The following is a 16,044-nucleotide window of genomic DNA, read 5'->3' on the forward strand; positions in this document are numbered from 1 at the left end:
TTCAACTTCAGCAAATCGTCGTGTGAGAACCAGAGTGACGTAACTCAAATTTATCAAATTTAGAGGGGAGAGGAAGTAATGTATTCTTAGGAGTATGCCTGACTCTTAAAGAGAGTCAGTAAAATGGAGATACGTGTCTCTTGCTAATGATTAGAAGTGGAGATGTGTCGATATTTGTTGACTCCAAATAGAGCTCTTCAGAAGAGTTTACTTAAACCAAACTAAAACAGCTTTTTTTAGAGTTATATTCCTCTGGTTTTAATACAACAAAATGTAAATTTAAACGATTTCAATAATAAATAGTAATGTTACCAGCTGGTACACATTTCCGAAAGTAGAGAACCTCGAATACTACTGCACACAGAAAAGTAAATGCATCATATCGATTGATGCACCAGAATGCATCGATTGATGCACTAAAGTGTGTCTTATGGCTTCTTCAAAGAATCAGATTCACATTTGATGCATTTGGGTGCATGTTTGTATGTCGTGAAAGAAACACCAAAGTGCATCATTTGATTCAAGTGAGGATTTCTTTCAGTCGAAATGCGCTTCAGTGCATCAGTTGTTCCTTGATGCACTTTCCTGCATCTTTTTGGACGAAACGTTTAAGTGAATCATCAAAATAGATACAAGAAGGTGCATCAAAACGCATCAAGGTGCATCAAAACTCATCAACTGATGCATCGAAGTGCATCTCGACTAAAAGGAATCCTCACTTGAATCAAATGATGCACTTTGGTGTTTCTCTCACAAAATACAAAAATGCACCCAAATGCATCAAATGTGAATCTGATTCTTTGAAGAAGCCATAAGACACACTTTAGAGCATCAATCGATGCAATCTGGTGCATCAATCGATATGATGCATTTAGTTCTCTGAGTGTGGATTGATTGATTTGATTTATTTTACTTGGCTTTTCTGCCACTTTTGTCTAATCGCGAAGATGAGGAGGTGGTGATATGATGTAAATGATGAAGGGTCATTCACACCCATGCCCAGGCCGAGATTCAAACCCGGGATTCCTAGCGTCGTAGCGCACTATGCTAACCACTCCGACACGGAGGTCGGCGCAAATGCTATTGGAGTCCTGAGGAGCACTTGGTTGCCGAATAACCTATATCCCGGCAGGAATTTTTATAGAACAAGGTGCAGATGACGTCATAATTGGGGAGGGGTCCCGTAGGAAGAAGGCAAAGGTCATGGGAGAGACGCTCCGCTTTCCATCCCGTGGTCCTTGGGTGATGCTGGAACCGGTCTCTTCTTAAGAGTGTTGATTAATAACACGGCAGCTGGCGGTTCGGGGGGATTCGCTCAGCGGGGGAACTGTCGAAATACTCGGCCAGTGCTGTTAACAACTTTTTCTGTACATCTCGTATCCCTGCGAACGTGGAATGGATATTTAGTTTGGTTTGTATCAAATGTACACACAACGGTAAAGGAAATAGTAGGCGAATTGTAAATTACCATTTTCAGTCAGTTTGTTTCACAATGTGGTAGTCTTGAGTTGCTGTTTCAAGTCCATTTTATGAAGAGAGGCTAATCTGGACTGGACCTACAGTTTAACGTGGGATCCGAATCCACTATATGTCCCCACCTGTACCCGGTATCGAACCCGGGACCCCTTGATTACAAGACGACGGCGTTACCTCTACGCGTAGATTGAGGTTTGATCAGGTTCATTCTAGGTATAAATGTATGTATTGTTTATCATTAAATGTGCATTAGGATGTTTTCAATTTGGACATAATAGTCTATATTCTTTATGTATCAAAACTGGGCTAAGTTTCGAACTGTTTTACCTTCATTTTATAGTACATTTTTCTTATTCATTTATACACCTACCCTTGTTGTTTTTCGTATTTGTTAAATTTTACACATCTCTAAGAAAAAACACTACCAGTATCTTATATTCCAATTTCTATCCTTTAAACGTGTTAATTTTGCTTTTAAAAAAAACAACATGTTATCATGATTGATTGAGTTTGTGTTTTAAGTACACTTTATGCACAGTATGGCTAATCGGGACTGGACCTGCAGTTTAAAGTGCCTCCACCGGGTATCGAACCCGGGACCGAACCATGTTATCAAACACCGAAACAGGTCAATAACATTCCATTCTAACAGATATGTTTCTAAACGTCTAGACATTCACGCCACAATAACTTTATCGAAATAGTTACTCATTTGTGCACAGGCGACCTCAATGACGGAGTAGTCAGCACAGCGTGCTTCAACGCTAGGAGACCCGGGTTCGAATACTGGCATGGGTGTTTTCTGTGAGTGTCCCTTCATCATTTTCATCGCTTATCTTCACGATTATCCAAAAGTGGCAGAAAGGCGAAGTAAAATAAACCAAACCAATCACTTGTGCACTGGACCTACAGTTTAAAACGTCATCAGGGAGCAAATAGTTTCAATTCTTCAATGAGCCTAAGAAAAGGGCACGTGAAAGCAAATCAGGGTAGAGGAAGAGCTTTACGTGATATTTTGGAGAAATGTGACATTGTATTACATCATCTGCCTGTTGGTTTGTAGCCATGCGTGCGAGCTAAGTAGCTGCCTACCGTGTTGTATGTTGTCAATGTTTTTCGAAAGGACTTGGAATGCAGATAACAAATTAAGGAATATCGGAGGAATGCTTGTGTAAGGGTTGTCGGCATGCCTTCGTTTCAGGAAGAAAATATCCAAAGGCGTTGGATCTTGCAGCCATTTATAAAATTTATTGTAGTTGACTGGAAAGTGCTGTAGTTGCAACAGCGGCTTCTGAAAATAAACTTGTAAATTTTAACGTTCATAGAACTTATACTACAAAGGAAAGAAGTTTTTTTGAAAAAATGGTATTATTATTATTGTTATTATTATTGCATTCTTACAGCCTGTAGCGGATAGTGTTTCACTTATGTTATCTTGCCTAGGAGAGATTTTGTGTGAGTATCGCTCAGGAAAGGGTGTTACTTTATTCATCTATTTCTATTCATCATTCATTTTAATGAGCATCCACAGAAAATTTAAGAGGTGTGGGAGCAAAGATTGAATTCTTTTTTTTAAAGTGGGATCATCAGATAGAAAAGGTTTACGGGGAAGAGAAGAGAATAGATAGGAAAAAAGCGAATGAGCGAATGGAAGAGAATTAAAGAAACCAGATACATAGATGAAAAAGGTAAACGAGAAGACAAGTGAAGAGATAGGTAGAGAGAGAGAGAGAGAGAGAAAGAGAGAGAGAGAGGGAGAGGGAGAGAGAGAGGGAGAGTGAGAGAAGTAGAGAGAAGCAAGACAAAAGGAGATAGAATAAAAATACAGACAGAGACAGAGAAAGAGAGAGAGAGAGATAGAGGGAGGAGGCAGAGAGGAGAGAGAGACAGAGGGAGGAGGGAGAGAGAGGGAGAGAGAGAGAGAGAGATGTGTAGTTACATCAGAAATATTACCTTCGTCTAACATAGTTCTACGAAGTCAGGATTAAAGTTAGTTTTCCCTTCACTTCACTGTCCTAATTTTATGCACGTTTGAAGATGTTTTGCACAAATTATAGCTATGCATTTTTTCAGATTTCTAATAAGGTTGTATCATATTTTCATATTTTTTTACCACAGAGTTATTCTTCTTAGTTAAGTACCTTTTGTAGAGGAGATCGGAACCAAAGAACCCCCCTTCCTTATAAATCTTGTAGCTTGTTTGGGGGCTGTCGAAACCCCCGTGGCGGGGTTTTTATTTCTGCGTGCTACGACGCCAGGGATCCTGAGATTAAATCCTGAGCTTGGCATGGATGCTATTTGTGAGTGTCCATCAATTTTATCATGTCATCACTCATTCTCATTGTCGCGATTAGTCAATAGTGGCAGAAGAGCGACGCTAAATAACAAAAATCACACAAATCGAGACCTTAGCAGAACAACTTTCTCTGTATTAATGAGTAATGCTAGTAATGAGAAATTCACTCACTGCGAGGATGGTGGTGTTCGTTTCACACAACATTCTTATCTTACTGAACCGGTAGGTTCCATATCTCGCTGCAGTAATTTACTCGCATTGTTAGAGGCAGGCTTTAATAAAATGTTTTCATTATATTGAACGGTAGGCGTGTCAATATCCATTTAACATATACGGGGAACAATATTGTGGCTTGGCTGGCAACATCATTCCTATCTCCTCAAAGAAGCAAGCTTCCACTTTAAACAATGAACGAGGGCGTGCAATTTTGCAGCCTTGTAATACGGGTCGAAAACCGAGTATTGAAAGATGCATCCACGTTCTTTGTAAAGGATTCAATGCGTATATACCTGAAGCAAACAAGTCTATCTACTCAGCCATTCTACTGCGGCTGTATGGACAAGAACCTCCACCTACTCTAATGCTCTCAGAGTAGATATCGATCCTCACTTGTTAATAATAATACCTAGAGGGAGAGGAAGCGCATTGTGATGCCAAGGTTGATGATAGGGTTAGCTTCGCGCGAAAGGGATTGTGGGTACTGGATTCTCCCTTCCATTTAATATCCACTGCAGTCCTGTGTCCGTTCCAGTGGCCATTATTAGGCGGATAAATGCAGTTTCCAAGTGCTCGGGGGATTAGCCGCTGCTTTTCACCCCTCGCACACTCAGCAAGATAGCATCGGCCGTGGATTGTTGGTTTAGATGCAAGAAAAAGGGGTTGATACGCTTAATACTCCCCCATTCTGCCAGCAATTTCATTACGCTCTGCGAAAATGAGAGTGCCAAACGCCAAGCACTGTAATTTGTAAAGGCTGCAGCGGGGATAAATAGATCCAAATTGATAGCGAAAAGGCATCAAGTAATTGTTTCGGTCCATATCCGGTCCGTTTCTTGCTTACCCCTTGCAGCTCGAGGTTTATGGTGCACGAGCCGAGCCCACCGTCCATCTTCCAGAGTTCCAGGAGCATGCTGGGAGATTTTTGTGCGGTTTACTTTGGCGGCGGATCTTACTCGCGTGGTTGCCTTCCGCGGCCGCTTCAATTAGGGAACTCATATATCATAAGGGCCACCCACCTAATGCAATCTTAAGCCTCCCTACGCACGAACATACGAGAATGCATGGTGGTTAATGGCTGCTTCGTTGTGGTATGAAAGAAAATATTACGTCACAGAGCTCTCTCCTCGTCTATTATACGCTGTTGCAGTCGGAAGACTAACCCAAAGAGTTGCGAATTAGTGATGTTCGTATTTGTTCCATTGTCACCTTTCGCAGTTGCAATACATGTAGTTCTTCACGTGCATTGGAGCTGGGTAAATGTTTTCTATTTCCCTATTAAGATTGTAGCATGGGTGTAAATTGGGGTCTAACTTTGGGAGCTCGGAATCGAACTTGAGACTTAACTTTGGGGAGGAAGAGTAAAAAAGTTTTGCATCCACAAAAATAGCGTCCATGATTATTTGATAAATAACTGTTACATATGCAAAATCAAAATTATTACTCATTACTACTTTGCTCACCAGGTCCCAAGAGGTTAACAAAAGTTCCCTTAAAAAGCACACCATCCAAAAGCCCTCCAAGTTGTTAGCACAGGACGCTACAACAACGCCACTACTCGCGGGTTCGAATCCCGGTCCGGACATGGGTGTTCTTTTTAAGTGTCCCTTCATCAATTCCATCATATCATCACTCATCCTCATCGTCGCGATTAGCCAGAAGTGGAAGAAAAGCGAGGCTAAATAACAAAAAAAATCGGATTAATAGTGGAGTTAAGTACCTCGGGTGGGGGAAGACGTGTAGATTATAATGTATGAGAATTACACACGCGGCCCTTCTCCCTCCCCAGTAATCGACTCCCAACTTGGTGTCCGAGTGTGTTGAGTGCTCGATTCGCAATCTCGCCATGAAAGGTCCCGGGTTCAAGTCTTGACCTTGTCATTGGCGTTCCTTAGTGAGTCCCTTCAATTTCATTACAAGGTAAGGTTTCTTTTCAGCTAACGGTAACCTCTTATTTTTTAAAGTAAAGTGACTTGTAACACGCCCTATGTTTTTGTAATTTTCCAAATGCCTCGAAATGAAAACTTATCGGTCTTCTCCACTCAAATGTTCCATCCAATGTTGTCTCATCAGCGTTCACGTTTACAAACTATATTACCGTATTCCATTAATATATCATTAACCCAATCGATTTTTCTTCCACTGTAGTGTTCAAAACAATGATGCCCGTTTCATCAAATGAAACAGCCACGTAAAGAAATCACATGTACCACACCTTCACAACGCATCTCTTAAACAAATGAGGTGAACAGCCTATACGAAACATACCTTCATTAATATTGCTCCGATATTGGAAAGTGGGGTTGCTGGACATTGATCTGAGCGAAATCACATCAATCTTTCTGTTGTCGTCTATTCCCTGGAGAGGGCATTAGTAGTAATGATGAATCGAAACAATCTGAAAAGAATGAATCACGATATGAATTATTCTTGAGCACTATATTAATGTGTTGCAGTACAAACATTGCACAGCGCTATGTTTATCTGCATTTGGATAATGAACGTAAACATACTTCTGGAAATAGTTAAAAGCATTGTTGACAAATGAGCTTAGTGATTAGTCAAAAGTGACAGAAAAGCGAAAAAAAAAAAGATAAGGAAACAAGTTGTTCTGCACATTCTTTTATTAACAATGAAAATCTTACACTAAAGGAAACAATTCTTTCGTTTGGTTGAATCTACCTGCATTGTTCCTTGTTAAAAGTCTTTTCTACTGTTACGGCGGCCGATCCTAATGCTGGCAAGGGAAGTGGGGAGCGGGGAAGCGACCAATCCAACATGATAAGAAACGCAGCAGCCAGTAGAACGAGGTTCACGTAGTACTTCTTCCCGCCGCGTCGTGTCTCTCAGCGCTACTGCCGTTGTGTGGTTGGTCTGCCGCGTAATCCCAGCTCACCACTTCCCATGCCAGAACTAGTACTGGCCGACGTAAGAGTAGAAAAGACCTATAGTAACATCAGTCTTATACTTTTATCACTTGTATGGTATTTGTCTTATAATTTCTCACAATCCTCTCGTAATAATTTTTATAACCAAAAAAACTTGCGTGTCCTTTATTTTTGCAGATATCTTTTGCATTGTTGTAGAAAAAATCTAAAAGAATATTTGTTTTCTCCCACAACTAATATTCATTGTCTAGGGTGACTATGTAGAGAGAAACATGCTAAATAAAATGTTTTGGTGACCCTCGAATGTGAATATCAATATGTTATATTATGTGTGGTACTGCTTCATCTTTAAATATTTCTTAACATTAGTAATTGGAGACCTAGTATTGTCACAAAATGTAACAAAAACCATAACTATAATTCCTAGACCCAGGTTATTAACGAGTCCAGTTGAACCTAGTTGTTTGAACGAATTGAATATTCGATTCACGCCATTGACAACTAGCTAGCCGTTTCAGTGTGTTTGTATTTTTTCCATCAATCTCGTCTTATCATCATTCATCTGCATCGTCGCGATTATGCTAAGGATGTATAGAAGCAATGTAAAGTAAGAGGCACGATGAAAATTATCGGGTGGTGTGCTACAGCAAATTTTAGTTATCGAAATATAAATATAAGTTGGTGAGAAAGTAATCTAATCACTTCTAAATATGCTATGATTGAATACTATTTCATTTTCTTGCACATCTATTCACTTACAGGTGTACATTCCTCAAAGCAACACCTGTAGAAACCTTAGACAAGTTTTGACATCGCAAGATATTGTAATGATGAGAGAAGGTCTATCGAATGTGCCAAAAACAAGTCAACCAATGTCTCATTTTACGGTGAGTATTTAGGAATTATATTTCTTCAAAAAATTCACGAGTGGTGAGTGAATCGAATTTACAATAAGGAGTTCAGCATATAAACTGTAGTTACAATTATTTTAGTTAGTAAGTTTTTAGTTGCATTTATATGGAAAATACAGTATATTTGTCTTTGGTAAGAATATTTAGGTAAGTAGTAGATTACTGGACCAGTTTATCTTTAACAAAACTTGCCTCTATAGTCAGGTTGTTGCAAAATGGACAATTTACGTTAAAAGTTATATTTTATAGAATTGCAGTAAATTGATTTGCGCTTTATTTACTTCCGTATAGATATTGGTATTCTAGATCATAACTTGGGATTTTAAGGCATTTTTGTTTAGAATTAGCATTTTTGGGGGAAGATATTTTCGGAATCGTCGCGATTAGCCAAAAGTGGAAGGAAAGCTACGCTAAATAATATAAGAATTTAACTACATGTTGATATTGTCTGTTTCTTACCCTCATTCTTCTTGTATTATTTTCTTTTCTACGTTTTTATTTCTCTCAAATCTATCTATCTATCCACCTATTTCACTCTTTGGTTCTATTTCCCCTCGTAGTAGCCTTCCTTTCTTATGCTCTATCAGATACTCCCTCTCCCGCTCTCTCTTCCTTCTACTTAGGCCAGTCTCTGTTTCTCTAACATTTCCATTTGTCTCTCCTTCCGTATGTTCCTCTCGTTTGACACCCTTATCCCTGTTTATCTAGGCTCTGTTCCTTCATCAAGCTAACACAGCAATAATTCGACCCAGGCAATAGGCTAATGCCACTACCACTAACAATTCTAACACCTCGTAATACTTTTTGCGAGACACCCTCCGAGGTATCCAGGAATTCCCATTGATCTGGCCTCCAGGAGGTTCTTCTCGTGCTGATGTCCTCTAGTACCCAACTTCTTCCTTCCTTTTTAGTTTTATTCGTCTCGAATTCACTAATCTCTGCCCCCTCTACAAACTCTTGCATTGTAGAACTTCGAATAGTTATAAATTAAGAACTACGTAGCAGTGGCGGCGATTAGGGGGAGCGAGGGGGGCAGTTGCCCCCCACTTTTCGCCACTTTAATCCCCTCACTATGTTAAACCTTATTTACTAAGGTAAATATACTCTCTTTGCCCCACCTTATTTTTGGCACCTTGCCACTCCGGTTTTGGAACCCAATCGCCGTCACTGCTACGTAGGCTTATAAAATACCTATCAAACAAAATTAGTAAACTTTATATTACCCTTCAACACCTAACCAAGTATCTTTTATTTAATATTATATACTCAACACTCAAATTAACGTTATTTTTACTAACTCATAATGATTAATAAAATTTAGACAAAATACTTCCAAGCTTTAGTCTCGGTTACACAGTAACCAAGAGTTAATGCAAAAATCGTAACCCTACTCATACTTTTCTTTGTAAACCAATGAAGATTCTGGATACCGAATAATCATTGGACCTCTTTCTGGTATGATATTAAATCATACCATCATGAATAAAAAATAGAAATTACAAATAAAGGATAAAATGAACAAGAAAACGGGGAATCCGGTAAACATTTCGCGTAATTGACGTTCCGGTACAGTTTAATGCACCGGGACATTGGAGTGGTGGATGAGGAGGAGGAGGAGGAGGCCATTTTTCGGGGGTTCCCCGCTCTTCTCTGTTCCTTCATCATACCCAAAAGTTCGAGAACTAAGTGAAATTCTTCAAGAAGTCTAAAGAGAAACAAGGAGGCAAATGTTATGGCGTACTGCACAAGGGTAGACAATTCGCAATTAAGTCATAAAAAAGAGGCGCCAGTAGAGCATGGAACGTCTGGAAGAATTTTGTTCTGTATTGTGGAGATCGTAAATAGCACGTGTTCTTCGATTGCTCTAACGACAAAATGTACCGATACAAACACTACTCTTACCGGCCTCGACAGAGGTTATAGCAGCACGCTACGAAGGTCCTAAGTTCGAATCCTGGTTAAAACATGTTCGGAGAAAGATGGGAAAATACTCAAATATGTAAAAAGCTGTGTACTTGCAAGTAAACCATTCACTGGACGGAATTTCGAGTTTTATCCGGTTATTTCCTTCTTTCGTTCTGTTTCTGTTATCTTGTGTCACTCTTCTACCCCTTGGGTTAATCGTGACGACGAGGAAGAATAAAAAAGTAATGAAATGGATGCAGTGGCGGCGATTAATATTTGTTCCCGCACAATGGGCCCTTAATGCTACACTTTGTCATACCAAGAAAAAGTAAACAGTCCTTGCCCTCACAGTTTTGGCACCGCTACTGAATGTATAACATGAAAAATGTTACTTAGGGTTCCAATCTGGGACCTCTGCCTTCGTAGCACGATATGTTGATCCCTACACAAAAGACGTCTGCTTATTTTCAGTTTCATTTCCACTTAATAATAATGATAAGAAACGTTCCAAATGACAAGCTTCAAAGTGCATGAGTATGAGGATACCTTTATAATTAGTATATTTGTATTTGTTTTTTTATTAAAAAAAAATACTCCTCTCGTCTGATAGTTGAAATATAAAATGGCCATTGGTAACAAACTCCCTTTGTCACCAATAGCGTTTTGTGGTCGACTCACCACCTCGACACCCACGATTCCGAGTTGGAGTCTTAGTTTAATATGAGTGACGCTTTGTGCCTGTCCCTTCATCAATGTCAACTAATCGCCATCCTCGCGATTAGCCTCGAGGGGAAGAAAAGTGAAGTAAAATAAGAACAAAAAAACAGACTAATAAACACAGGAATGCAATGAATATTAGTGAACATCAAACTCGTTTTCTCAAACTGATTGGACGATGTAATTTCATAATTGTCGTTCCGTTTGCTTACAGGCTACAGTGAGCTGCCACCACGGGAAACTCGACAACTCCACAGGGATTTGTACCTGTAACAGAGGATGGACGTCGGCTCCGTTTGATCACAACACGTACGGGCCAGGCACCGATGTTTATCACATGTGTACGGTTAAAGAGTTATCACTGAAGGAACAAATCGTAAGGAAGCACATCAATAGGACAATTATTTACTATGTATCCTTAGATGCGGTTCTAGTTTTATTTTATTTCATATACTCAGTATTAAGTCAAAAGTATGTTTCGTATTATATATGATTGGACATTCATTCAGTTTTGTATTCATATATTTAATATTAAGTATGGATTACACACACGATACAATGTGTTAAGTACAAAGGAAGATACACGATGCTTTAAAAGTTATTAATAGCGTTCGGACATTGATGACATAAAAAGATTTAAAAAATAACCAACCAAACTATCTTAGCATTATTTTAAATTCACATATGATTAGTTATTAATATGCAAGCCTGAACTTTTCATAAAAAATACTTGCGTGATTGAAAAATTCGACATAACCATGCCTGGCGATTTAAACTGCCGAAGCAAATTTTTGTTTTTAACGATGTGCATATCTCGTGGTAATTTTACTTCATAAAGCCTACAAAAATGTCATGTTATCTAAACAATCATATATTTCTTGAATTGACGACGTTTCAATTCATGTGGTATTTTCATGATGTATTTGTTACAAGTAACAATATTTATGTACATCTATTAACAATACAATTTGGTAGCAATAGTTGAAATATAAAATGGTCCTTGGTAACAATTAAAAAAATGTTTCGGTATTATAATATTGTTTTTTGCAAGAAAAATAAGTTCAATATTAATATAGAAAATATATATAAGATGTAAATTTCTGTAAAATCAGTTTTCATGTTCATCGTATTTTAAATATAGATTTGGGCCTCCCAGATGGTGTAGTTGTAACGTCGTCGCCTTGTAATCAAGGGGTTCGGGGTTCGATACCCGGCAGAGGCACATTGCACAGTGGTTCGGATCCCAATTTAAACTGTAGGTCCAGTTCCGATTAGCCTATTTGTGCATAAAGTGGACTTAAAACAACAATTCAAATTATAGATTTCAAAATTTAAAATGTTTGCTTCATAAAAATACCGTAACTCGGTATTGACAAGACGCCGAATAAGAAATATATGCTTGTTGGTGTAACGTATATGATTTAATTACATTGGAATATTCGCTTTAAGCGTAGTTGCCTCTAATGTTTATTCTTGGATTCTTTCTTGAAGTAAAATATAAATTTTCTTGAAGAATTTTGGGAACTAAAATGCAGTTAGAGACCTAAAGAAATTGCAAATTTCGTTCAAAACCTGCAAATATACCGAGAAATAGCCAATGCCCCCCCCCCAAAGATTTTTAAAATGTAATTTTAAAAACGCTATCCTGTTATAATTAAAGTGACACGGATAACTTTCATGTGTAGCAACGTCAAGGTCCATGGGCTTAGCCAAGGTTGGGAAACAGTGGCCCACGGCCCATCCAAAATTAGTTTTTCCCATCCCGTTAGGCTGTAATCAGCAAATTTTGCATTAAATTTAATGAAAGTGGAATCATAATTATGAATATACATTTTTGTTATTGAAGATGGGCTGCACCTTAATCTATGATAGTCATTCACTGGCTCCACCACTGTCAAGACCTGGAAAGAAATAACTTTCCATCAATTCCCGAGCGCCGATGGTCAATGTGGTTTGATATATTCCAGTAACTGTACATTGACGCAGAATTATGCGTAATGATCTTATCATAATATTATAGCATTTACTATTTAGTACTAGTACTATTTACTATAGTACTATGATTTTGAATGCCGCCCACCATCACTCCACAGCACGAATTCTTTACAAGGGCGTCGCTACGGAAGGTGTAAGGGTGGACTCAGGTCAGGTCACTCTCCTGCCCACCTCAGAAGACTATGAGAAATTTTCATAATCATATATTTTTTTCATAATTATTTGATTAATTAATTTGATTTACTTTACTTGGATTTTATGCCACTTTTGGCTAACCGCGAAGATGAGGATGGGTGATGATGATGAAGGAAGATTCACAAAGAACACCCATGCCCAGGCCGGGATTCAAACCCAGGACCCCTGTCGTCGTACCGCGCTGTGCTTACCATTCCGCCACGGTGGTCGGCAAGACAGAAAGAGAGTGTGATAAATAAAATGAAGACACGAGAAGGAAATAAATATAATCTTAGGAAGCCGTGACCACTGACGCAGGTGAAAATATCTCGTTCTGGTTTCAGTTTAAGTTTTAATTTTTAAGTCCACTTTATGCACAGATAGGCTAATCGGGACTGGACCTACAGTTTGAAGTGCAATCCGAACCACTGTGTGCCTCCACCGGACATCGAAACCCTTTGATTACGAGGTGACGTGGTTACCACTACGCCATCTCGGAGGTCCCGCTCCCGTTCACACTTTGTCACTGGCGACGCCGCTATCCTTCAATGTCTCGCCTTCATTGGAGCAAGGTTGTGCGTAACTTTAGAGTTCTGTCTCTTCTTATCGACGTAATGCTACCCCTTCTAGACCCGACAGCTTTATTGCAGATACGAGACTGATAGGACTAACTATTTTTAGAAGGTTGTTCATAAATACATTTTTACACTTTGCTGTTGTTTGTTGGTAGAACGACGACGCCAGGGGGCATGCCTGTCTGGTCCCCTCCTTTACTGTCATCTGAAAACAAGTAACACTAGATAAATAAATCCACTTTTACCAAAAAATACGTTTATTTATACTGACTTTGAAGATATTACACTTGATTGCTTTCCAAAAAAAAAAAAATATTTCGCACCCCTACCCTAACTGCCACCACACTTATTTTGTCTGGCATCTTTACTTTATTTTATAATATTTATTTAATGATTCCTATATTATACGACTTATACTTGATTTGAAGTCCTATTAATTTTTTGAAACATTAAATGTAGTTAACTTCATTATACTGAATTTGAAAATCGCAGTTAATATTGTCGAAGTCATGAATATACATACATATCGCAAAAAATTAACTAAACCGCGTTTCAGATTACGTTTAAATAGTTGCGGTTAGAACCTTCTACTTGTTATTAATTTGTATCTAAAACGAAGGAAAATTTCTCCCCCCTTCTCTCTCGCTCTACTTGTCTACCTCTCTTTTTCTCTTAAATCTCAGCTTGTCTCGAATTTCGAGACGAGACCAAGATCGATACAGGCCGATACTTTAGTATACGTATGGTACTAATACTGAAATATTTGAAGGCAATAGTGAGCCTGTGCTACGTGGTTGCGTTTATTCAGGATAAAAATTTCGTTTCTTCTAGAGCTCGTAGCGTCGGAACGAAGCGTCAAACAAAAAATATCATAAACAAAAATTGTTTGCCCTAATGACCTCCATACGCTGTGAACATTTTGCAGTGACAAGCTATTTATGCTTGCTTTGCCTTTGTTGCTTACAAGGTTGTTGAGTTGCTGTTCTAAGTCCACTTTATGCACAGTAAGGCTAATCGGGACTATTGCTTACAAGCGGGACACAAAATAATGAAACAGTAAGGAGAATGGAAAAGAACGATTTTCGTGACCTCCACAAAAGGTATCACACCAGCTTTTTACTTTCCTGAGGAAAAAACATGACCATTCTAAACATGGTTGACAACCTCTCGAATATTACATTGAAATTTGTGCATGCTATTTTCCTGTGTATACGTAGATACAAGGTAGCGCAAAAGTCATCACCTGATTTTCTTAGACTAGAGCTTGGTTTTTTAAATTAAACAAAGTAGCTTTTTTCGTGTTAAACTTTTGTTGATACTTGTAAGTTTTATATCCTCAATTTTTAAAGATAACACCCAATAAATGACCACCATTCGAATTGATTCAAATTTGGTCTCATTTTATTGCGTTTTCCATGGTGTTGGAAATCTGCGGGGAAATGTTTTCAATTTCATGCTGAATATTGCCCTTTAGTTGCTGTAACGCATCTGGCTTATTCACATAAACAAATGACTTCAAATATCCCCAAAGGAAAAATTCTGGAGCGGTTCAAATCGGGGGACCTGGCCGGCCATGGCAAATCACCAAAACGGGATATTACTCTGCCCGGAAAAGTGTCATGCAAAACTGTCACAATTTTTCCACGTTCTTATGGGGTATAATTATTCATTTTCGCACACAATAAATTTCGTGAGTATCTTCTATTTAACTGACAAAACACTACTGATATAAACAACAAGATGCCAAAATAGAGGTCAGTTCAAATAGGATGATGACTTTTGCACCACCCTTTACTAGTGTTCAGTTGTGGAATCCTTAACTCGTATAACTAGAGACTTCACTGGGTGCTGATGTTGTTCCTAGTGCCACCAGCACTGATAGCCTTGACTCAGAGGTTCAGCCGTGCAGTGAAATCTAAAAAGGAAGATTTAATGGTATAGACTTGGCACATTCCAGCAGTCAACTGGAAGATTTCCAGCGCCGGGGTTATCCTTGAGCTTCCAGTAATGGCTGACGAGATTGCGAACGCTGGAAATCACATCATCGTCTTCCGTTTTGCTACAGCACTTGACGATGCAGAAAGCGGAAAGATCACATTTAGATTCGTTTACAGGTTCATCGGCATTCATCAATGAGAGTAGCGTGTGTGATCACGTGTTCAAACGTGTGAGGATGGTTGGTCAAGTTACTGGAAGCCTTATGCTGGAAAGAAATGATTGGTAAGGTGTGGTAATTATTTTGCTATAATGTTGGTTAGGTCCAAACATGCAAATTTGTATCTTGTTTTGATGTACTGCATTGAATGAAGAATGATTTGTACGTTTTACTTTTTTTGAATGTATTTTTTGAAATTTTTTACATTAAAATATGTAAGTAGATTTGAACATAATTTTGTATTATTCACTATATAATTCCACTTTTCTCGTTTTTAAGATTCTTGTTGTGTCATTACTACTTACAGGTGAATCAATAGGGTGTTCAAGGGTGTGGGTAGGGTAAAGTGTAATTAGAACCATTGAAATGTGCACTGGGAATCGAACCCAGTATTGTTCTTTTTCTGAATTTCTCTGTTTCGCCTTTCTTATTTCAGTCTTCTTTCCCGTTTCTCTGTTATTCTTTCTTATGTCACTGAATCTGTGGGTCTGTGCGCTTACAGGACTAGTGGACGTATTTTTGTTTAAGTTATTTTACGTCGTATTTCTATCTCTTGGGTTAATCGCGACGTGGAAACAATTAATCGTTATGATAACATGTTTATTGGAGTTTGAAATTTTCCAACGTAAGCTATTTGGATAGCTTGAACCCACACCTCGGTGGATGAGCGCGATGAGTGTTCGAATTTCGATCTCGCATCGAAAGTTCCTGGGTCTAAAACCCCCGGGTTTGGGCG

The 16,044-nt window shown here is 38.7% G+C and overlaps 1 protein-coding gene across 2 annotated transcripts in view; it reads left to right on the forward strand.

Moving 5' to 3' along the window:
- The window catches only part of LOC145989386 (uncharacterized), a 72,626-nt gene extending 57,094 nt beyond the window's left edge, over window positions 1-15,532 (forward strand). For both annotated transcript variants that reach the window (XM_083124728.1, XM_083124727.1), the window contains exons 8-10: window positions 7,638-7,763; window positions 10,624-10,821; window positions 14,987-15,532. In XM_083124728.1, the coding sequence (XP_082980854.1) occupies window positions 7,638-7,763; window positions 10,624-10,821; window positions 14,987-15,094 (432 nt within the window). In that variant the 3' untranslated portion in view covers window positions 15,095-15,532. The remainder of the gene's footprint in view (window positions 1-7,637; window positions 7,764-10,623; window positions 10,822-14,986) is intronic.
- The last annotated feature ends 512 nt before the right edge of the window (window positions 15,533-16,044 follow it).

The sequence above is a fragment of the Lepisma saccharinum genome, chromosome 6 (genome assembly GCF_977018435.1).
Source record: "Lepisma saccharinum chromosome 6, izLepSacc3.1, whole genome shotgun sequence".
Classification (NCBI taxonomy): domain Eukaryota; kingdom Metazoa; phylum Arthropoda; class Insecta; order Zygentoma; family Lepismatidae; genus Lepisma; species Lepisma saccharinum.